At 57.3% G+C, this 22,641-nt stretch overlaps 1 protein-coding gene across 1 annotated transcript; it reads left to right on the forward strand.

Moving 5' to 3' along the window:
* Positions 1-2,242: 2,242 nt before the first annotated feature.
* TOR4A (torsin family 4 member A) lies at positions 2,243-7,595 on the forward strand. The gene is made up of 2 exons (XM_004048943.5): positions 2,243-2,850; positions 3,595-7,595. The coding sequence occupies exon 2, from the start codon at positions 3,632-3,634 to the stop codon at positions 4,901-4,903; it is 1,272 nt and encodes a 423-aa protein (XP_004048991.1). The 5' UTR covers positions 2,243-2,850; positions 3,595-3,631; the 3' UTR covers positions 4,904-7,595.
* The last annotated feature ends 15,046 nt before the right edge of the window (positions 7,596-22,641 follow it).

The raw sequence follows: 22,641 nt of genomic DNA on the forward strand, positions 1-22,641 counted from the left end.
TTCACGCCATTCTCCTGCCTCAGCGCCCCCCCACCAGCATCTGGGACTACAGGCACATGATGCCACGCCCGGCTAATTTTTGTATTTTTAGTAGAGACGGGGTTTCACTGTGTTAGCCAGGATGGTCTCGATCTTCTGACCTTGTGATCCACCTGCTTCGGCCTCCCAAAGTGCTGGGATTACAGGCGTGAGCCACCGCGCCCGGCCTGGTTTTTTTAAAGATAGAAGAAATAGATGTTTCTGGGCTGATGGGAATGACCCAGTAGGGTGAGGAGTGGAGGATGGTCCAGGGGCTGGGCTGTCACTGAATGAGCAGGTGGCCGGGGTCTCAGCACAGCAGGGGTGTCCTCAGAGGAGGGCTGATGGGCGCAGATGCTGGGGTGATGGCTGAGGAGACACTGGGAGTCCCCTGCTGTTGCCTCCCATTTTCTCAGGTCTCGGGCTAGGAGGCAGGATAGGGGGAAGTGGCAGGGGAGAGGACGAGGAGAGGACTTGACTGTAGGAGGAATGGTCAGTGAGTGGACCTGGGTGCCTGGTGTGGTCACTGGGCAGCGGGCACGTCCTGTCCAGGGCGCCTGCAGGGGGTGCCAGGCCCACGGGTGGGGAGTGAAGGACAGAGAGTGAGGAGCCCGTGGGTAAAGGACTGGTGAGGTGGAGGGTGTGAACTGCAAGGACTGGGATGGGACCGTGCGTGGACGGCTGAGCCTCGGGGGCGCATGGTTACTGTAGCGAAAGCCTTTAGGGGCAGAAAGAGCAGAGCTGCCTGAGTGACCGGGTGTGGACGCTGCTGGGAAGTTAGGGAGAAGGACTTGGTGGGGGAGGACCGAGGGCCCGGGCACGGGAGGCATCGTCTGGTGAAGTGAGATCTATGGGGAATTTGGGAGGAGGAGCGGGGACGCTGCCCACGGTTTGGGGAAAACAGCCTTGCTGGCAAGGGCTGGGGGAAGCAGTGAGGGTGAAGTCCTTTCAGAGGCTGAGAACATGTACTGTGTTTGTGGGTGATGGACATGAATTCTGGGCGCAGCGGCAGGGCTGGGTTGGGTAGGGAGGAGGGAGGGGAGGCCTCCTGGAATGGGAATGGGTGTGATTGGGGGTGGCCCTGGGTATCACAGGAGATGGTGATGGCCCTGGGAGCTGGGGTTCTGGGGCTCCCTTCACCCCTGTAGATGGGAGAAAGTGCAGGGGGTGAGGCCTTGGCCCAGGCCTCAGATTCACCTTTGACCCATAGGGCCAGGTCTTGGGGCACCCCTTGAGCGAGTCCCTTTTCTGCAGAGGGCTCTGGCCTGAGGATTTGCTGGGCCAGCCTCTGGCAGAAGCAGCTCCAGCCCTGGGTGCACTTGGAGGCAGGGCAGAGGCTTTGCTGCAGGTTTTCCAGGGCTCGGTCAGCCTGCATCTTCCCGAGGGCCTCCCCTCCAGGGTCCTCTCTGTGTCAGAAGAAGCACCGAGACTCAAAGCCTGAGGCCCCCAAAGGACCCCAACCTCCGTGCTGGGGCCATGGGGCCTGGACAGCCAACCTCCTTCCGCTCTGGTCCCACAGAGGCCAGAGAGTGGGCCCAAAGAGCACCGGCATTCCACCTGGTGTGTGCGGCCCCCGCGGCCTCGACAACTGGGGATCTGGGTCCCCGAGCACCCCCTGCACAGGGGAGGGGAGCCCTAGGCCTGGCTCCTGGAGGGGAGCGTGACAGTCCGGTGGACCCCATACCCTGGAGAGAATGGAAACCCCCAACCCACGACCGGTTTCCCTGATAGAGCCCGTCTGGTTGGGTGCAGTGTGTGAGGAATATACAGCTGGAACCATCAGGCCCGGGCTGGCTGTTGGGAGGAATGGGGCGTCCCTGGGACTGTGGGGTCCTGAGCTGAATGCCAGCAGCACTGGTGTGGCTGGAGCGGCCACCTTGCCCCTCCTTGGAAGGCGGCTTCCAGGCTGGGCCAGGGTAGGAGGAGTCCAGGGTCCTTTAGGCAGGCCGGCAGGGGGAAGGGCCCAGAGCTCCAGCTCCTGGCTCCCGGCCCAAGTTGTTTCTAAATTTGTTCCCCAACCCCCACAGGGACCCTGAGCCGCACGTGGTTTTTTTCCGTGATAGAACTTCCGTCTGTGTGTGCTGGCCTGTCCTGGGCAGGGGGCTCCAGGCTGGGGATGGAGGAAGGGGGAAAGGAAAGACAATGAGCCCACTTTGGGGGGCCCCCGATTGGGGTCAGGAGGGGAATGAAAAAGCGGGGAGAGGAGTAATAAGAGAGGGATTGGGGGTATGCAGCTGGACAGAGGACCCTGCCCGCCCCCTCTGCTGCTGCCTTGCTCCCCTCTTGCTTACACAGGGCCTGGAGCCCCCTCCCCCCAGCTGTAAGCCCTGTGTTTGGGGTGACAGGTGGCAGGGATAACCTGGGGGAGGTGGGGGCCCTGGAGGACAGGCTGAGGTGCAGGAGCCCAGGGTGGGGGCACGGCATGCATCAGGGGCTCTCGGCCTCACCAGGTGTCCTGAGCCTGACCAAGCCAGGAGGGCTCTGAGCGCTAGAGAACTGAAGCGGGAATGTGACCTCCGGCCAGGGGATCTGGGCAAGCCGGCCAGGCCTCCCCCCTTTGGCGCCTCCGTCCAGCCCAAGTCCCGCCTGGGCCGCACCCCCTGACTCACTTCCTTTGCATAGAAGCGGAAACCTCCTCAGAGCTTCCTCTGCTCCGGCTGGCCGCTCCCTGGGGACCCACAGGTGTCGCTGCCCCTCCAGGCCGAAGCTGGCCCAGGAGGCCCCTGGCCCACCCCCTCGCCCTGGGAGGCGCATTTCCTGCTTGGAGTCTCAGGCCCCAGCGTCTGGCACAGGCAGGGGCCTGCGGAGCTGAGGGCAGTGGACCAGCTGCAGGTAGGGGGTGGGCTGGGGCCCAGGGCCCAGTTCCTGCCAGTCAGTGGCTCTCTTGCTCCGACCGGCCTCTTCTTTCTGTCCATCTTTTCGTTTCACCTCCACTAGTCTCCGGGGGGCTCCCTGCACTGCTCAGCTCGTTCACTGGAGGGGTGTTGGGAGGACCCCAGTTTTGGAGTCGGGGCTGGGAGGCCTGGGTTGAGCCTGGGGACGGGGCCTGGGCCTATTCTCAAAATCGTAAGTTCCAGCCAGACCCCCGCCAAGTGTTCTGGAGCGTGTGGGGGCGTCTCTGAACTCCTGGGCGCTCAGGCCTCTGCTTCCCGCGGCCCCTCCTTGGGAGACGGCCCAGTCCAGTGGGAGCCGCGGGCGGGGGCAGGGTCCGGGGGTGACTGTTCACCCCAGTGGGCGCCTGGGCGGCCACTGACTCCTTTGACGACTCCTCCAGGAAGCCGGGGCGGCCACCAGATAAGCCTCTACCCCGCCACTTCCTCAAGGCCCGCGGCCGTTTATGGGAAGACCCGAGAGATTTGCATCGGGGCCCTGCGGAGGGGCGGAGGGGCGGAGGGGCGGAGGGGTCGCTTGCCGGTCTGAGGGGCAAGGCCGCGACCAGGCCCTGGCCCGGGGGCATCCCGGGCCGCACCCCACGGGACTCCCAGGGGGTAAGATCACTCCGGGGACCGGTTCCGGCGGCCCGCGGGAAAGGGCAGTGGCGGGAGTCCAGAGACCCTCCCCGTCTTCCCGTTGCAGGGAGGGCGACCTGTATGCGGAGCGCCGTTCCTGCGACATGGACCGCGGCCAGCCCAGCCTGGAGCCTGCTGCCGCGGCCCCCCGAGCCTCGGGCCGGTGCGTGATCGCGCCCGTGCGCGCTGTGCTCCGCCTGCGCCGCCGGGTGTGTGTCCTACGCAAACGGCGCCTCCTGCAGCCGGGTGGGGGGCCCGACGTCGGGACCGGGGCGCCCAGGCCGGGCTGCAGCCCCCGGGCACCGCGCGCGGACCTGGACCAGCCAAAGTTCTTCACCTTCGACAGCCCCGCGGAGCTGCCCTCCAGGACGCCACGCAAGAAGCGCCGGCGCAGCCGCCTGGTGCTTTACCCGGAGACCTCGCGCAAGTATCGGCCGCGCGTGGAGCACAGGAGCCGCGCGCAGCGCTGCCTTCTGCTGCTAGTCGCCATCGTGGGCTTCCAAGTTCTCAACGCTATCGAGAACCTGGACGATAACGCGCAGCGCTATGACCTCGACGGGCTGGAGAAAGCGCTGCAGCGCGCGGTGTTCGGCCAGCCCGCTGCCGTATCGCGCATCGTGGCGCTGATGCGGGACTACCTGGCCACGCATGTGCACAGTCGTCCGCTCCTCCTGGCGCTGCACGGGCCCAGTGGCGTGGGCAAGAGCCACGTGGGCCGCCTGCTGGCGCGCCACTTCCGCTCGGTGCTGGAGGACAGCGCGCTCGTGCTGCAATACCATGCGCGGCACCACTGCCCCGAGGCGCGCGCCGCACAGGACTGCCGCGAGGAGCTGGCGCGGCGCGTGGCCGACGTGGTGGCGCAGGCCGAAGCGGAGGAGAAGACCCCACTCTTGGTGCTGGACGACGTGGAGCTCATGCCGCGGCCGCTGCTGGACGAGCTGCACGGCTTCCTGCAGCCGCAGCGCTCCCACCACTTCCACAACGCCATCTACGTGCTCCTCAGTGGCGCGGGTGGCGCCGAGGTCACGCGCTTCGTGCTGCAGAACGCGTCCCGCGCGCTGCCCCTGCGCCCCGACGGCTCCCGCAGTGCCGAGGCCACAGCGGCGCAGGCGGAAGAAGACCTGCGCGCCAGCCTGGTGGCTGTGCTGTCCCGGGAGCATCCGCTGTGGCAGGCCGCGGCCATCGTGCCGTTTCTGCTGCTGGACAAGCAGGATGTGGTCAGCTGCTTCCGGGACGAGATGGCGGGTGAGGGCTTCTTTCCTGACCAGGCCCGCGCGGAGAACCTGGCCGCGCAGCTCAGCTTCTACCGCGTGGCTGGCCGCGAGTTTGCTGTCACCGGCTGCAAGCAGGTGGTGGCCACGGTGAACCTCCTGTAGTGGAGGCGCAGGACGGGACGTTTGGGTTGATGGCGGCAGTAGGAGGGCGACCTGGGACCTTGTGGGCTGGTGCAGGCCCCTGAGGTTTCTAGTGAATTTGTGGCTGCCCGGCTGGTGGGTGCGGATCAGCTTGGAGCTCTGCTTCCAGGTCCACACCCGCCTCAGAGTCCCGAGTCTGTCCCTGGGGGCGGCAGGACAGCAGCCACCTCCCTCCCAAACTCGCCCATTGCCCTGCTGGGCGTCCCAGGCATGGTCTGGTGCGTTCTCCCTGTGGCCCCAAGAGGTGGGTTCTCATGGTACAAGGATGATCTCAGGGCCAACAATTCCCGGGGTCACACAGCTGGGACGTGACCCCGCCTCTTGGGGGTGGTCGCGTGTTGCTCAGTGCTGAAGTGGGGTTCTCATTCCGGCCCCCCTGGAGATGACCCCGGAGGAGGCCACAGCCAACCATGACAGTGCTGGGGCTCTGGCTGTCTTCTCCACCCACCCCACCCCTCACTCAGGTCGTGTTTTCAGGAGCTCAAGGCTGGTGTGTCTTGACAGTAAGGGGAGGGGAGCGGAGGCGGAGGCGCCTCAGGCAGCCTCTCCCCCTTCTTCCTGGACCCCCCAATCCCGTGCCCGCCAGCCCTGGCTTGGGCTTACTGGGTGACCGAGAGCCCGCGGGGCAAGCGGGAGGTGCCTAGGCCTCTCCCCATCCCCCTCTTCTCCGCACGTGGGACCCTTAGCCCGTGGCCAGTCCCCTGGTCACCACGATTGCGCGACCTCCCTTTCCCTGGGGCCTTTTGTGCCCCGAGTTCCGCCCACCCGCACCCTCTGCGCAGAGCGCCCTCCCCACGCCAGTCGGGGAGTCCCCACACCCCACACTCCCCACGCGCCGCCTCCCGGAAGCCCTCCTGGACGCCTGCCGTGGATGGGCCCACCGCGCCCACGGGGGCTTTAGGGGAAGGTGCTTTGGGCGTTTTTTGCGCCATGTCTCCTCAGGGGCGGCGGTTGCCTTGGGACGGTTCTCGCCTCCTCCCACAGCCCCGGTGTCTGGGACGCACCCGGCAGCCTCGCTGCTGCCGCCTTGTGGCGCGCCCGGCCCAGCCGGTGGCTTCTGTGGTCGCCGGGGGCTGAGCGCGCGGCTGGGCCCTGAGTCCCCCAGGCCGCCCCGAGCCTCTGTCCCCGCCGCCGGCCCCGCTGCAGTCCCAACCCGGGCCTGCCCGGGAGGAGCGCAGGGGCGGCGATGACCAGTCCCGAAGGGGGCTCAGAGGGCAGCGAGGAGGTTTCACGCCGGTGCGGGGCGCAGTCGAGGTGGGGGCACCGCGAAGGTGGAGGCGGGGCCGCGCCAGAAGCCCCCAGTCGAGCGCACACGGCGGGCGCCCCTGGCAAGTGGGAATCCTCCAGCCCCGAGGCCTGAACTCAGCCCGGAGACCGCGCCCGCCAGCGCTGGTGTCCCCGGAGGGGCCCCGCTAGCTCCCTGAGCAGAGGTCCTGCGGTTCCCCGGAGAGTGTCCTGTTCTCTCCCCCGCCTCGCATCCATTCTCGCCCTGGTGGTTGGTGTCTGTGGTCGGGGGCGAGGGCCGTCTAAGTGGAGACGGGGATTCAGGCCGCTTGAAAGTCTGGGATCTCTGGGCGGATGGCAGCGGCTCCCCGGAGCTCGAGCTCGGCGCGCAGGTCCTGGGCCCAGGGCGGGAGCGCTAGCGAGAGGGCTGCCCCGTCCTGCCCAGAGGGTCCTGAGGACTCCCGCTGTTCCTGGAGTCTCGGGGAGGGGTCCGGCTCCACGGGGTGGGGGTGGGGGCTACCAGGAAACCTTTGCCTCCTGGGGCTGTGCAGGACCGGCTAGCCAGCGCTGGGAACCAGGGCTGAGTTCAGCCCAGCTCTATCCATCCCAACCCCAGGGCTAGGGGAAGGAGCAGGGAGAAGGAGCCCCACCCTCTCCCAGGCGAGTATCTGTCCCAGGAGCCCACACAGAGGGACACCCAGCTCTGGTCTGGCCTTCGTGTTGGCTTCAAGGTGGTAACAGAGAGAGCTGCAGAGTGGGGGTGTGTTTGCCAGTCCCTGCATGGGTGAATGTTGGGGTGCCCACTGCTCCCCAGGCAGGACCCCCAGGACTGTCAGCTCCCCTTCCCACAGAGCACCCACCTGGAGGTGTCACCTGCCGGCAAGCGTGGGCCATTCATCCACCTGTCAGTCAACAACACCCGCTGAGCATCCGCTTGTATCAAAAGGTCCAGACCTAAGGGGAAATTTTATCTCTTTCTTTCTTTCTTTTTTTTTTTTTTTTTTTGACACAGAGTTTTGCTCTTGTTGCCCAGGCTGGAGTGCAATGACACGATCTCGGCTCACTGCAACCTCCGCCTCCTGGGTTCAAGCGATTCTCCTGCCTCAGCCTCCCGAGTAGCTGGGATTACAGGTGCCTGCCACCACGCCCGGGTAATTTTTTTGTATTGTTGGTAGAGACGGTGATTCACTATGTTGGCCAGGCTAGTCACGAACTCCTGACCTCGTGATCCGCCCACCTCGGCTTCCCAAAGTGCTGGGATTACAGGTGTGAGCCACCGTGCCCGGCCTCTTTTTATTTATTCCTAAAATATTACCTTGAGGCCAAATTCTGTGCTTAAGAAGAATGTGCACCAAGTGCTGGGGTGGGGGCTGGTTATAAATGAGGCCACAAATCATGCTTGTTAATAAATTGTGTGGTTCAGATCTGACGACCTACTGTTTGGTTTGTTTCTTGTCTGTCTGGTCTGTTAATAATTGAGGAGGATGCTGAAATCTTTCCCTAATTGTAGACTTATGGTAGATTTATCCATTTCTCTCTAAGCTTCTATTTAATAGGACATGCTGATCGAGAGTTTTGTTTTTTGTTTTGTTTCGAGAAACTTCTGAATGGGGAAGTGGTGTGGACCTGGAGGCTGATGGAAGGATTGGGGCTCACACGCAGTCTGCAGCTCAAACATCCGGGCTTTCCAGGAAATCCATAAATAACTAAAAAAGTATTTTCTTTAATTGCCCTGGACAGGTGCTGAGGGCAGATGACCCAGGCTGGCCATGTGGGAAGTTGCCAGCTAACCAGATGATCCCAAATGTCATAGCTGCTCTCCCTCATATGTGCAGAAACCGTTTCTGTGCAGTTGTCTCTGAGTTATTCTTTGACATCTGCCATGTATCGTTATGTAGTAACCCTCGTGATCTGTGTGTGCAAATCATAATGGCTTTTTTTTTTTTTTTGAGACAAGGTCTCGCTCTGTCACCCAGGCTGGAGTGCAGTGGTGTGATCTCCACTCACTGCAGCCTCCACCTCCTGGGTTCAAGTAATTCTCCTGCCTCAGCCTCCTGAGTAGCTGGAATTACAGACGCTCACCACCACACCCAGCTAATTTTTGTATTTTTAGTAGGGACTCAGTTTCACTATGTTGGCCAGGCTGGTCTCGAACTCCTGACCTCAGGTGATCTACCCATCTCAGCCTCCCAAAATGCTGGCATTACAGGTGTGAGCCAACGTGCCTGGCTTCTCTTTTCTTTTAATAGAGACAGGTTCTCTCTGTCATTCAGGCCGGAATGCAATGGCGTGATTGTGGCTCACTACAGCCTCGACCTCCTGGGCTCAAGCGATTCTCCCACCTGGGCCTTCCAAAGTGCTGGGATTCCAGGCGTGAGCCGCCGTGCCTGGCCATTCTCTGCATTTTTCAAGGTCAGCAACACTGCATCCTTCTGACCACAGCCAGGAAGAGTTTTCTGCTTGTAAAGACCCATGTGACTCCCATGTGACTAGATGTGTCCACCTGGGCCAGGCGTGGTGGCTCACACCTGTAATCCCAGCACTTTGGGAGGCCAAGGCGGGGAGATCACCTGAGGTCAGGAGTTCAAGACCAGCCTGGCCAACATGGTGGAACCCTGTCTCTATTAAAAATACAAAAATCAGTCGGATGTGGTGTCGAGTTCCTGTCATCCCAGCTACTTGGGGGGCTGAGGTAGGAGAATCGCTTGAATCCAGGAGGTGGAGCTTGCAGTGAGCCAAGACCCTGTGACTGCACTCCAGCCTGGACGACAGAGTGAGACTACGTCTCAAAAAAGATAAAATAAATAAGTAAATGTGTCCACCTGGGTAATAACGGATTATCTTCCCATCCAAGGTCCACACTTACCTACATCTGCAAAGTCCCTGAGTCAGTTTTGGTAATTTGTGTCTTTCTTGGAACTTCTAGGAATTTGTCCATTTCATCTAAATTGTCTAATTTTATTGATTTTTTCTTTTTGAGACAGAGTCTTGCTCTATCGCCCAGGCTGGAGTGCAGTCGCTCGATCTTGGCTCACTGCAACCTCCGCCTCCTGGGTTCAAGGGATTCTCCTGCTGCAGCCTCCCTAGTACCTGGGACTACAGGTGTGTGCCACCATGCCCAGCTAATTTTTTGTTTTGTTTTGTTTTGAGACAGAGTTTCACTCTTGTTGTCTAGGCTGGAGTGCAATGGTGCGATGATCTCGGCTCATTGCAACTTCCACCTCCTGGGTTCAAGCAATTCTCCTGCCTCAGCCTCCCGAGCAGCTGGGATTACAGGCACGCACCAACATGCTCAGCTAATTTTTGTATTTTTAGTAGAGACAGGGTTATACCATATTGGACAGGCTGGTCTCAAACTCCCGACTTACAGTGATCCTCCAGCCTAGACCTCCCAAAGTGCTGGGATTACAGGCGTGAGCCACCATGCCTGGCCCTAGGCAAACTTTTTGAAATAAAGGTTTTTTTTTTTTTTTTTGGTTTATTTGTTTGTTTGAGACAGGGTCTCACTCTGTCACCTAGGCTGGAGGGCAGTGGTGCAGTCTCGGCTCACTGCAGCCTTAAACTCCCAGGTTCAAGCGATTCTCCTGCCTTGGCCTCCTGAGTAGCTGGGACCACAGGTGTGTGCCACTATGTCCTGGTAATTTTTTTTTTTTTTTTTTTTGAGACAGAGTCTTGCTCTGTTGCCCAGGCTGGAGTGCAGTGGCGCGATCTCTGCTCACTGCAAGCTCCGCCTCCTGGGTTCATGCCATTCTCCTGCCTCAGCCTCCCAAGTAGCTGGGACTACAGGCGCCCACCACCACGCCTGGCTAGTTTTTTGTATTTTTTTTTTTTTTTTTTTGAGATGGAGTCTTGCTCTGTCATCCAGGCTGGAGTGCAGTGGCGCAATCTTGGCTCACTGCAAGTTCTGCCTCCCGGGTTCTCGCCATTCTGCCTCAGCCTCCTTAGTAGCTGGGATTACAGGCGCCCGCCACCATGCCTGGCTAATTTTTTTTTTGCATTTTTTAAGTAGAGACGGGGTTTCACCATGTTAGCCAGGATGGTCTCGATCTCCTGACCTCATGATCCGCCCACCTCGGCCTCCCAAAGTGCTGGGATTACAGGCATGAGCCACCGTGTCCGGCCCCACATTGGGTAGTTTCTATTGATCTAGTCTCAAATTGCACGGCGAGCGCATACAATTCCAGCTGCCCGGGAGGCTGAGGCAGGAGAATTGCTTGAATCCAGGAGGCAGAGGTTGCAGTGAGCCAAGATTGAGCCATTGCACTCCAGCCTGGGAGACAGAGCGAGACTTATCTCAAAAAAAAAAAAAAAAAAAAAAAAATCTGTTGCTCAACCTCTTTAGTGGATTTCTCATTTCAGTTTTTGTGCTTTTTAACTCCAAACTTTCCATTTCCATTTGGTTCTTTTTTTTTTTTGTCTTTCAATTCTTTATTATATAAAAAATTTGTTTTCCATCTTTAAAGTTTTTTTTTTAATTTTTTTTGAGAGATGAATCTCAATCTGTTTCCCAGGTTGGAGTGCAGTAGTACAATCTCAGATCACGGCAACCTCTGCCTCCTGGATTCAGGCAATTCTCCTGCCTCAGCCTCCTGAGTAGCTGGGATTACAGGCATGTGCCACCACGCCCAGCTAATTTTTGTAGTTTTAGTAGAGACAGGATTTCTCCATGTTGGCCAGGCTGGTCTCAAACTCCTGATCTCAGGTGATCCACCACCTTGGCCTCCCAAAGTGCTGGGATTACAGGTGTGAGCCACCGCACCCGGCCTAATTTTTGTATTTTTTTAGTAGAGACGGGGTTTCACTATATGTTGGCCAGACTGGTCTTGAACTCCTGACCTCAGGTGATCTTCCTGCCTCATCTTCCCAGTGTTGGGCTTACAGGCATGAGCCACTGCACCCGGCCTAATTTTTGTATTTTTTAGTAGAGACGGGGTTTCACTGTATGTTGGCCAGGCTGGTCTTGAACTCCTGACCTCAGGTGATCTTCCCACCTCGGCTTCCCAGTGTTGGGATTACAGGTGTGAGCCACTGCACCCGGCCTAATTTTTGTATTTTTTAGTAGATACAGGGTTTCACTATATGTTGGCCTGACTGGTCTTGAACTCCTGACATCAGGTGATCTTCCTGCCTCATCTTCCCAGTGTTGGGATTACAGGCGTGAGCCACTGCACCTGGCCTAATTTTTGTATTTTTTAGTAGAGACGGGGTATGTTGGCCAGGCTGGTCTTGAACTCCTGACCTCAGGTGATCGTCGCACCTCGGCTTCCCAGTGTTGGGATTACAGGTGTGAGCCACTGTGCCTGGTGTTTTTTTTTTTTTTTTTTTTTTTTTTTGAGACGGAGTCTCACTCTGTCACCCAGTCGCCCAGGCTAGAGTGAAGCGATCTTGGCTCGCTGCAACCTCCGCCTCCCGGGTTCAAGCGATTCTCCTGCCTCAGCCTCCTGAGTAACTGGGACTACAGGCAACTGCCACCACGCCCGGCCAATTTTTGTATTTTTAGTAGAGAGGGGGTTTCGCCATCTCGACCAGGCTGGTCTCGAATACTTCTGACCTCGTTATCCACCCACCTCGGCCTCCCAAAGTGCTGGAATTACAGGTGTGAGCCACCGCGCCCGGTCAATTTTTGTATTTTTAGTAGAGACAGGGTTTCACCATGTTGGCCAGGCTGGTCTCGAACTCCTGAGATCAAGCAATCCTCTTGCCTCGGCCTCTCAAAGTGCTGGGATTACAGGCGTGAGCCACCGCACCTGGCTTCACCTTGAAAGTTTTAAAGCCAATGTATCTTCTCTTTCTGAAGATTTGAAACATTTTGTAGACAGAATGGAAAGCAATGAAAATCTACAAAAATGTTTTGAAGACCCAAAAGAAAAAGCATCAGATTTGTTTCTGGCAATACCTGTGGTTGAGATGAAGGAATCCATAGCAGAGGCTTTCTTCAGAGCCTCAGTTTTTGTTGCACTATCAGGTTGAGTGTCTGCGATTACATGATCAGAGGATCAACCAAAGTCAGAATTTCTGAAGTTGAAGTGAAACTACAGTATACTTTTTTTTTCCAGACAGAGTTTCACTCGGTTGCCCAGGCTGGAGTGTAATGGCATGATCATAGCACATTGCTCAAGCACATAGCAACAGGCTCAAGCAATCCTCCTGCCTCAGCCTCCCGAGTAGCTGGGACTACAGGTGCATGTCACCACGCCCAGCTAATTTTGTTCATTTTTTGTACAGATGAGGTTTCACTATGTTGCCCAAGCTAGTCTCAAACTCCTGGGCTTAAGGGATCCTCCTGCTTTGGCCTCTCAAAGTGCTGGGACTACAGGCTTGAGCCACCACACCTGGCCTAGACTGTGTTCTTTTTTTTTTTTTTTTTTTTTTTTGAGACGGAGTCTCGCTCTGTCGCCCAGGCTGGAGTGCAGTGGTGCGATCTTGGCTCACTGTAACCGCCTTCTGAGTTCACACTATTCTTCTGTCTCAGCCTTCCAAGTAGCTGAGATTGCAGGCATGTGCCACCACGCCTGGCTAACTTTGTATTTTTAGTAGAGATGGGGTTTCACCATGTTGGTCAGGCTGGTCTTGAACTCCTGACCTCAGGTGATCCGCCCGCCTTGGCCTCCCAAAGTGCTGAGATTACAGGCGTGAGCCACTGCACCTGACCCAGGACAAGGTCTTTGACTGTGTGGAGCTGGTGATGGATGAGCTACAAGGAGCAGTCCCTGCCATGGGCCTTCATGGACTGAGGCCGTCGGAGCCTCCAGCAGGTGTCAGTGCAGCTCAGGGAGAGACACCCACTCAGCACCTCCCAAGAGATGCAGACTCATGTCCAGGACCTCGTGGAGTTTCTGGAGGCTGGAAAGGGAACGGGGATGGAAGGCGCTCCAGCACATGGCCATTGCCTGGGGGTGTGAGCTGGCAATTTCTGCCCTTCCGCCTCTGAGGATGAGCGTAGAGCATTGTAGTTTTTCTTATTTTTTCAAGATGGAGTTTTGCTCTTGTTGCCCAGACTGGAGTGCAGTGGCGTGATCTCGGCTCACTGCAACCTCTGCCTCCCGGGTTCAAGTGATGCTGCTGCTTCAGCCTCCCGGCTAACTTTTGTAGTTTTAGTAGAGACAGGGTTTCATCATGTTGCCCAGGCTGGTCTCGAACTCTTGACCTCAGGTGATCCACCCGTGTCGGCCTCCCAAAGTGCTGGGATTACAGGTGTAAGCCACCGAGCCCAGCCTCTTTTCTTTTTTTAAAATTTTTATTTTTTTGAGACAGGGTCTTACTCTGTCACCCAGGCTAGAGTACAGTGGTACAGTCATAGCTCACTGCAGCCTTGCCCTCCTGGGCTCAAGTGATCCTCCCAGCTCAGCATCCCAAGCAGCCGGGGCCACAGGTGTGCACCACCATGCTTGCTTAATTTTTGTATTTTTTATAGAAATGAGGCTTTGCCACATTGCCCAGGCTGGTCTCGAACTCCTGAGCTCAAATGATCCACCCACCTTGACCTCCCAAAGTGCTGGGATTACAGGTGTGAGCCACGGCGCCCAGCCGCCCATTCCTTTTTAAGGTTGAAATGAGTACTGTGGATCAGGATGCAATGTGACTGGTGTCCTTACAAGAAGAGAATATTTGGGCCGGGCACGGTGGCTCACGCCTGTAATCCCAGCACTTTGGGAGGCCGAGGAGGGCAGATCACGAGGTCAGGAGATCGAGACCATCCTGGCTAACATGGTGAAACCCCGTCTCTACTAAAAATACAAAAAATTACCCGGGCCTGGTGGCGGGTGCCTGTAGTCCCAGCTACTTGGGAGGCTGAGGCAGGAGAATGGTGTGAACCCACGAGGCGGAGCTTGCAGTGAGCCGAGATTGCACCACTGCATTCCAGCCTGGGCGACAGAATGAGATTCAGTCTCAAAAAATAAAATAAAATAAATTAATAAAAAAATAGAAAAGGAAAGAAAAAGAAATTGGAGAGCCAGCAAACCGAGAAGATGGAGACCTGGAGACCTAGTGTCCTGAACCAGCATCTTACATTTTCCATGCTGGCAGGAGGGTTTTCATGGGATGGGGGATGTGGAGAAACTATGTGCAGGGCTTGGGATCAGGAGGGGACCGAGGACCACACACATCTGGGTGCCAGCGAGGGTGGGAGGGGACCGAGGACCACACACATCTGGGTGCCAGTGAGGGTCTGAGGAGGCTGTGGCCACTTCTCTGTCCTTGGTCAGGTCACAGTGCTCCTGTAAATCTTTTTTTTTTTTTTTTTTTTTGAGATGGAGTCTCGCTCTGTCGCCCAGGCTGGAGTGCAGTGGTGCAATCTTGGCTCACTGCAACCTCCACCTCCCAGGTTCACGCCATTTTCCTGCCTCAGCCTCTCAAGTAGCTGGGACTACAGGTGCCTGCCACCATGCCTGGCTAATTTTTTTTTTGTATTTTTTGTAGAGTCAGGGTTTCACCATGTTAGCTGGGATGGTCTCGATCTCCTGACCTCACGATGTGCCCACCTTGGCCTCCCAAAGTGCTGGGATTACAGGCGTCAGCCACCATGCCCGGCCCTTGCTCCTGTAAATCTTTAACAAAACCTAGTTAGTGGGTTTTATTTTTTTATTTTTTTTTCAGGGTCTCACTCTGTCACCCAGGCTAGAGTTCAGTGGCGTGACCTTGGCTCACTGCAAGCTCCGCCTCTCGGGTTCAAGCGATTCTCCTGCCTCAGCCTCCCGAATAGCTGGGATTACAGGCATGCGCCACCATACCCAGCTAATTGTTGTATTTTTAGTAGAGAGTGTTTCTCCATGTTGGCCAGGCTGGTCTTGAATGCCTGACCTCAGGTGACCCACCCACCTTGGCCTCCCTCAGTACTGGGATTACAGGCGTGAGCCACCGTGCGTCCCCACATATAAATTTTTTGAGACAGGGTCTCTCTCTGTTGCCCAGACTGGAGTGCAGGGGTGCAATCATGGCTCACTGCAGCCTCAACCTCCTGGGCTCAAGCCATCCTACCACCTCAGCCTCCCAAGTGGATGGGACCACAGGCATGTGCCACGTCTGGCCAGGTTTAAAAAATTTTTTTAGGGACGAGGTCTCACTATGTTGCCAGGCTGATCTCAAACAGCTGGGCTCGAGCAATCCTCCTGCCTCCTCCCAAAGTGCTGGGATTACGGGCGTGAGTCACCACATCTGGCTTTAAGTAGAATTTATTTTTATCTGTTTATTTATTTATTTATTTATTTGAGATGGAGTCTTGCTTTGTCGCCCAGGCTGGAGTGCAATGGCACAATCTCGGCTCACTGCAACCTCTGTCTCCTGGCTTCAAGTGATTTTCCTGCCTCAGCCTCCCGAGTAGCTGGGATTACAGGCACCTGCCACCACACCCAGCTAATTTTTGTATTTTTAGTAGAGACGGGATTTCACCATGTTGGCCAGACTGATCTTGAACTCCTGACCTCGTGACTCACCCGCCTCAGCCTCCTAAAGTGCTGGGATTACAGGCATGAGCCACCGTGCCCAGCTTGATATTCTAGTTTTATTTTACCAATAAGTTAAAAACTATTTTTGGCCGGGCATGGTGGCTCATGCCTGTAATCCCAGCACTTTGGGAGGCTGAGGCGGGCAAATCATGAGATCAGGAGTTCAAGAGCAGCCTGGCCAACATAGTGAAACCCTATCTCTACCAAAAATACAAAAATTAACCAGGTGTGGTGGCACGCACCTGTAGTCCCAGCTACTTGGGAGGCTGAGGCAGGAGAATCGCTTGAACCCAGGAGGCAGAGGTTGCGGTGAGCCAAGGCGGCAACATTGAACTCCAGCCTGGGTGACAGAGCAAGACTCTGTCTCAAAAACAAACAAACAAATAAAAAAAAACATTTTATTTACCAAAGATTATAAAATTCATGTGAACCTGATAGACATTTGGACTTAACTTATGAGTATCCATTTACTTATAGGCCAATGTGGTAACATGCTACATACAACATATAACAATACCTGTACATATACATAAACACATTTAAACATATATACATACACACACACACACACACACACACAAAGATCCAAACCATTTTTTTTCTTTTTTTGAGACGGCATCTGGCTCTGTTGCCCAGGCTGGAGTGCAGTGGCATGATCTCAGCTCACTGCAACCTCAGCCTCCTGGGTTCAAGTGATTCTCCTGCCTCAGCCTCCCGAGTAGCTGGGATTACAGGCACCTGCCACCATATCTGGCTAGTTTTTGTATTTTTAGTAAAGACAGAGTTTCACCAAGTTGGCCAGGCTGGTCTTGAACTCCTGACCTCAGATGATCCTCCCGCCTCGGCCTCCCAAAGTGCGCTGGGATTACAGGCATGAGCCACCGCGCCCGGCCTAATTTTTGTGTTTTCAGTAGGGACTGGGTTTCACCATGTTGGCCAGGCTGGTCTTGGACTCCTGACCTCAAGTGATCCACCTGCCTCAGCCTCCCAAAGTGCTGGGATTACAGGTGTGATCCACCATGCTTGGCCTGTTCTTTATTTTCAAGATTATTATTATTATTTTGAGATGGAGTTTTGCTCTTGTCGCCCAGGCTGGAGTGCAATGGTGCGATCTTGGCTCACTGCAACCTCTGCCTCCAGGGTTCAAGCAATTCTCCTGCCTCAGCCTCCCAAGTAGCTGGATTACAGGTGCCCGCCACCACGCCCGGCTAATTTTTGTGTTTTTAGTAGAGATGGGATTTCACCATGTTGGCCAGGCTGGTCTTGAACTCTTGACCTCAGGTGATCCACCCGCCTCAGCCTCCCAAAGTGCTGGGATTACAGGCATCAGCCACCGCACCCGGCCTCTTTTCAAGATTATTTTGTTTATTTTTTTGACATTTGTGTTTCCAAATGAATTTTAAAAATCATCTAGCCAATTTCCACGGAAAGCCTGCTGGATTTTGACTGTGATTGCATTGAATCTGTAGATGAATTTGGGGAGCACTTATAACACTATCAAGTCTTCTAGGCAGTGAACATGATACGTATCTCTTTTGATTCAGATTTAAAAAAGAATTTCTCGGCCAGGTGCAGTGGCTCACACCTGTAATCCCAGCACTTTGGGAGGCTGAGGAGGGTGGATCACAAGGTCAGGAGATCGAGACCATCCTGGCTAACACGATGAAACCCCGTCTCTACTAAAAATACAAAAAATTAGCCGGGCGTGGTGGCGGGCGACTGTAGTCCCAGCTACTCAGGAGGCTGAGGCAGGAGAATCGCTTGAACCCAGGAGGCGGAGTTTCCAGTGAGCAGAGATCAGGCCACTGCACTCCAGCCTGGGCGACAGAGCGAGACTCCATCTGAAAAAAAAAAAGTTTCTAGCAATGTTCTATAGTTCTCATTGGAGAGATCTTTCATTACACACTTTCATTAATTTTTTTGTTAAGCATTTTATGTTTTGCCATATGCTATTTTAGTGGTATTTTCTGAATGTTGACAGGATATAGAATCACAATTGACTTTTGTGCATTGACTTTGCGCCCTGCAAGACTCGACATTCACATATCCGTCCTAGCAAAGTGCCTGGTAGGCAGCTCATTCCTCTTTCCTCTGGCAAAGGAGAGGCCCCAGATCTCAGGCCTGGTCTGCGGTGGGAAGAGCCTTACTCCGGAGCTGCCGGGTCTGCAACCCTCCGAGGTTGGATTTCCAGTCCCTGGGCTCAGTGCCTGGGAGGGGGGACGGACTACCAGGGAACATGGCGGGGCCCCTGTTGGGGACACAAGAGCTGCCCGGTGCCACGCTCTGGGATTCCAGGAGGGTGTCCTCGTGAAGCAGTTCCTTTCTGGAGGAGGATGAGTGTGCCAGCTGAAAAACCACCCGGGAACATGAGCCTGTGTTTGTGGCGCACCAGCCAGATTTTACGAGTTCCGAAAAAAAAAAAAAAAAAAAAAAAAAAAAAAGAGGCTACACCTTGCAGAAGTTAGGGAAACACGAACCACACAGACAAATCTCAACAGCATGGCGACGAGTTTCAAGGGCAGGACAAAAGAAGCGCATGCCACGTGATGCCTTTAGAGAAAGCTCTGGAACAGGCGCCGTGAATCCACGGTGCTAGAAGTCGGATGGGTGGTGATCTGGGGCAGGAGGAATTGACTGGGATGGGCCGGGAGAACTTTCTTGGCTTCAATAATATCTTTATATAGTTGTGATTGTGGTGTGGGTTACATGGGTGTAAACAGCTATCAAGACTTGCCACACCCTCAAGGGATGCATTTTATTGCATGTAAATTACAGCACCGTAACGTTGATGTTTAGGAATGTGAATGATAAACCTAACGATTTTCTTTCCGTCTGGAGTCGAATGAAAAGAAACAGTCCATAAAGAGACCGAGGGGAAGACTTGAGAAGGCGCACTTTATTGACAAAGTAACCTTGGGAGTTGAAAGAGCTGGGTTACTTATTACTTTCCTCAAGATAAGGGAGCGGGGACCTCGCCATGCCCTTGGAAGAACCAGGAACCAGGATCCCGCCGAGGCAAAGGCTGATCCCGGACACTTCTGCGCGTGCTGCGTTACACGGGGCGAGACGCTGCCTGCAGTGCTTCCTGGGCCATTAGGTCAGAAAAGTTAATTTCCTGATGGCCACATAGTCTCGTGGGACATTGTATTGTTCAGCTAATCTATAAAATATTGTTTATTTTTAACTGAGCTCTGCTTGCCACACTCATCACTGCACAAACTGAGAGCATGGCTTGGGAATTTTGCCAGCAAGTGCATGTGACAACATGGCCAGGATGTTGACGCCACCGAGGGAGGCACAGCCTTTCGCCCACCCAGCCCCTACCCCCCAGATCGCTAGTCCTTCTTCCTCCTTGGCTCCGTTTGAAGCGGGCACAGTTCACAGATTAAAGACTACATTTCCCAGCCTCCCTTGCAGTGAGGTGGGTCTTGTGACCACGTTCTAGCCAATGGGATGTGAGCAGCTGTGGCAACACAACTCTTGGGAGGCATCCTTGAAGGAGAGGGCCCTGCCTCCTTTCTGCTGGCTGGAGTGCAGATGTGATGGCTGGATCTGGGGTGCCATTTTGAGCCATGTGAATGAAAAGCCTGTCCATGAAGTCTGGGGCTCCCTGGGCCACCCATCCCGGCTTCATTGGGCTGAAAAATACACTGTGTTTTGACACCACTACTATTTCAGTTTTGTCATTTCTCTTTGGAAAGTTTATGGGATATTTTGGGCTTCATTCCTGTGTGGGTTCTTGTCTGTGGGGCCAGCAGATGGCAGTGGGGACCTTGTTTGGAGGCTCACAGACCTGAGGAGGGTTTTATCCATTTAAACACATAGCGGGTGTGAACCAGGTCTCCTGGCTCCGTCTCCGAGAACGAGAGCGTCTGAACAGAGTTCTGTTCTCGCGTCTCCGGCACAGCCACTTCCGTGAGAGGAGTGCGGCGGGGCAGCCAGGACGAGCCTGCAATTCCAGCGCCGGCCTCCTCTGCTGCGGCTCCATGGCCAAGGTAGCGGCACCTGCGGCCCAGAGGGCCCGGCTCTCGGCGGTCCTGAGGGATGGGCGCCGGGTCCTGCTCCCATCCGAAGTGTGACCTGTGGTTGGTCGCGTCCACGTGGTCCTGCTGACTAAATACTTACTGGTTGCGGCTCAGGGCCTCCCTTTCCCATCGGACCGCGTAGAGAACGGCACACCATTGCCAACTGCTTGTTTAGGACTATGAAGGGGTCACTTTTCCAGACCCTCGTCTGGGGGTCCTTCTGGGGGCTGCAGAAGCCAAGAGTCGCTAAGGGGTACCTGCCGCTTCCTCTGCCCCAGGGCGCCCCTGACCTCCGGGCATTGGGGCCGGGCTCCCCGCAGCCTCCCACCCCGCACCGCTCCCGAGCTAGCAAAGCCCACATGGCCCCGCCGTCGACCCCGGCGCCCGCCCTGTCTGCCCGCCTCCCTGGGGCCAAGGGGCTGACAGGAAGACTCGGGGCCCGCGGGGGTCCGGGGCAGGGCGGAGTGCGGGGTGCACGCGCTGGAGCGCGGCCGGGCCCGAGGCGCAGTGCGGGCGGCGGCCACAGGACGGCAGCACAGCCGCGGCGGCTCCGAGGCTGGGGAACCCGGGGGCTCCGGCCCTTGCGCCCGGGCGAGGTCGGTGGGAGCCCCGGGCGCGCCCCGTCCCCTGCCTCGCATGCCCCCGCGGACCGGGCCGGGGCGGGCGGGGTGTCTCCGGCGAGGTCCGCGCTGGGTCGGACCCCCCTCCCCACCTGCGCCAGGCGCACTCTAGCCCCACGCGCGGCGGCGTCTGGTGGGCGGGGCGGGGTCCCCAGGACGAGCCGCGCGTCCCAGGCCGCGACCCCAGCGCTGGGGCGAGTGGGTGCGCGGCGCTGCGAGCCGGGTGCGCCCCCTCGGCCCGGCCCTCGGCTCTGCCCTCGCCCCTCGGATCTGCCCTCGCCCCTCGCGGTACGGGCGCTTTCCGGGTGCGCAGGCGCCCCGCCCCCACCGTCCCCACCGTCCCCACCGTCCCCGCCTGGCGCGCTGGGGACCGGAATGGCCCGGCTGGTTTTGAATGTAGAGATTGGGCTTTGTGAGCGGCTGCCCCCACCCCCACATGCCCCCCACGGCCCGGCTCCCTCCCCCCGCACCCCGGCCCCAGCCCCCCGCCCTCATTAGCATAGCAGCTGCTCGCCGAGCCGGACGGCGCGGAGGAAAGGGCAGAGGCCTCGGGAATGAATGGGGGCCGCGGCTTTGGAGGGGCGAGAGAAGAAAGACCGACAGACGGACGCGCGGAGGACGGTCGGAAGGACGGCCCGGCAGAAGAATGCACCGGACGGGTGTTGGGAGTTTCCAGCGGGGGGAGCGGCTCCGGGCGGTGGAGCCTGAGTGTGCGGGGGTGGGTGGAGGGCGGCCTCCCGGGGACCTCCAAGCCCCGGAGGGTCTGCACTGGAGGCCCTGGAAGCAGCAGTTGCAGAGGTTCCCAGACCTTCCACGGCCCCTCCCGTGGCCCGAGCCCTCGCATCCCGGCCTCAGGCTTCCTTCCCCAGGTGTCCCTGGCGCGGGGCCTCCTTTCCCGTCCTTCAAGGCCCAGGTGGACGCTGCCTCCTCCCCGCAGGCTCAGGGAGCTTCAGGGGCAGCTGGCCTTACCGAGGTCGGAGGCTCTGTGCGCCGGGTGTTCTAGTGTCCACGACCCCTCTGTCCCAACCTGTGCTGAGCTATGAGGCCTTTGGGGGACAGACCCCAGCGGGCAGCTCCTTCCCGCTCTTCCTTCCCCGCACCCCGTCTCCCTGGCTTCTAAGTCCTGTCCACCCTCCTCTGGCCTGCTGTGTCCTGGCTCCCACGCCTGCTGGCTTCAGACATCACTCTTTCTAGCTGACCATCTTCCTGCATTTCCTGGTCTTTCCGTGGCGTCTGTTCCAACGTCAGCGCTTCCTGCCTCCAGCCGGGGTCAGATCAGAGACAGACAGTTGGACGGGAGCCCAGCAGTCCTGGCGGGGGATGTGGGGCAGGCCCTGACCTTGCCGGGACTGTCTCCTTTCTCTCAGGGGTTCCCAGGGACCCAGCCCCCACCTGCCAGCCCCTCCACCGTGGCTGTCCTCCGTGCCTCTCGGCCGGACACCTCACCTGGCCTCCAAGGCACACCTGCAGATCTGGGAGGCCGGGGCTGACGGTGTAGGCTGGGCCACCCAGACCTTCTTTCTCACCCTGGCCACAAAGGGGCCTGCCTGGGGAGGGGGGTTGGGGACTCCCCAGTAACTCTGCCATAGGCCAGTACCCACCATAGCTGCTAATACCCACCAACACCCTGCTGCAGTAGGTGACCTGCTGAACACAGAAGCCCCGGAAGAAGCGTGTGCACAGGCCCCTGAACTCAGGAGGGAAACAGGCATCAGAGACACATAGCAGCATCGACCTGGCCATACCCAGAGACCAGGTACTTCCTCCTTTTTGCCCATACCCCAGAGCTGCCCCCCTCCCCTTGTGGCCAGGGAGGCCCACTCTTGGCACACAGGTGGCCAGCCTCCCCCTCCACTGAGCTGCTTCTAGGAATGTGCTACCCCGGGCTTCCTAACAAGGACAAGCCCGTAGGCTGTGCTCAGCGTCCCCGGACCGTCCTCCTGGGCTCTCAACACCTGGACCCTCCCAGCTGAGATTTCATTCATAAATCTGACCCCCAGAGGTGGGAAGACAATTGTGGTTTTAGAGAGTGTGTCTACCTGCCCCTAGGGCTGTGCCTGGTTTTAGAGTGTGTGTCTACCTGTCCCCTAGGGCTGTGCCTGGTTTTAGTGTGTGTTTACCTGCCCCCTAGAGCTGTGCCTGGTTTTAGAGTGTGTGTCTACCTGTCCCCTAGAGCTGTGCCTGGTTTTAGAGTGTGTCTACCTGTCCCCTAGGGCTGGGCCTGGTTTTAGTGTGTGTCTACCCGCCCCCTAGGGCTGGGCCTGGTTTTAGAGTATGTGTCTACCTGCCCCCTAGGGCTGTGCCTGGTTTTAGAGTGTGTCTACCTGTCCCCTAGGGCTGTGCCTGGTTTTAGTGTGTGTCTACCCGCCCCCTAGAGCTGTGCC

This window comes from Gorilla gorilla, chromosome 13 (assembly GCF_029281585.2).
Source record: "Gorilla gorilla gorilla isolate KB3781 chromosome 13, NHGRI_mGorGor1-v2.1_pri, whole genome shotgun sequence".
Classification (NCBI taxonomy): domain Eukaryota; kingdom Metazoa; phylum Chordata; class Mammalia; order Primates; family Hominidae; genus Gorilla; species Gorilla gorilla.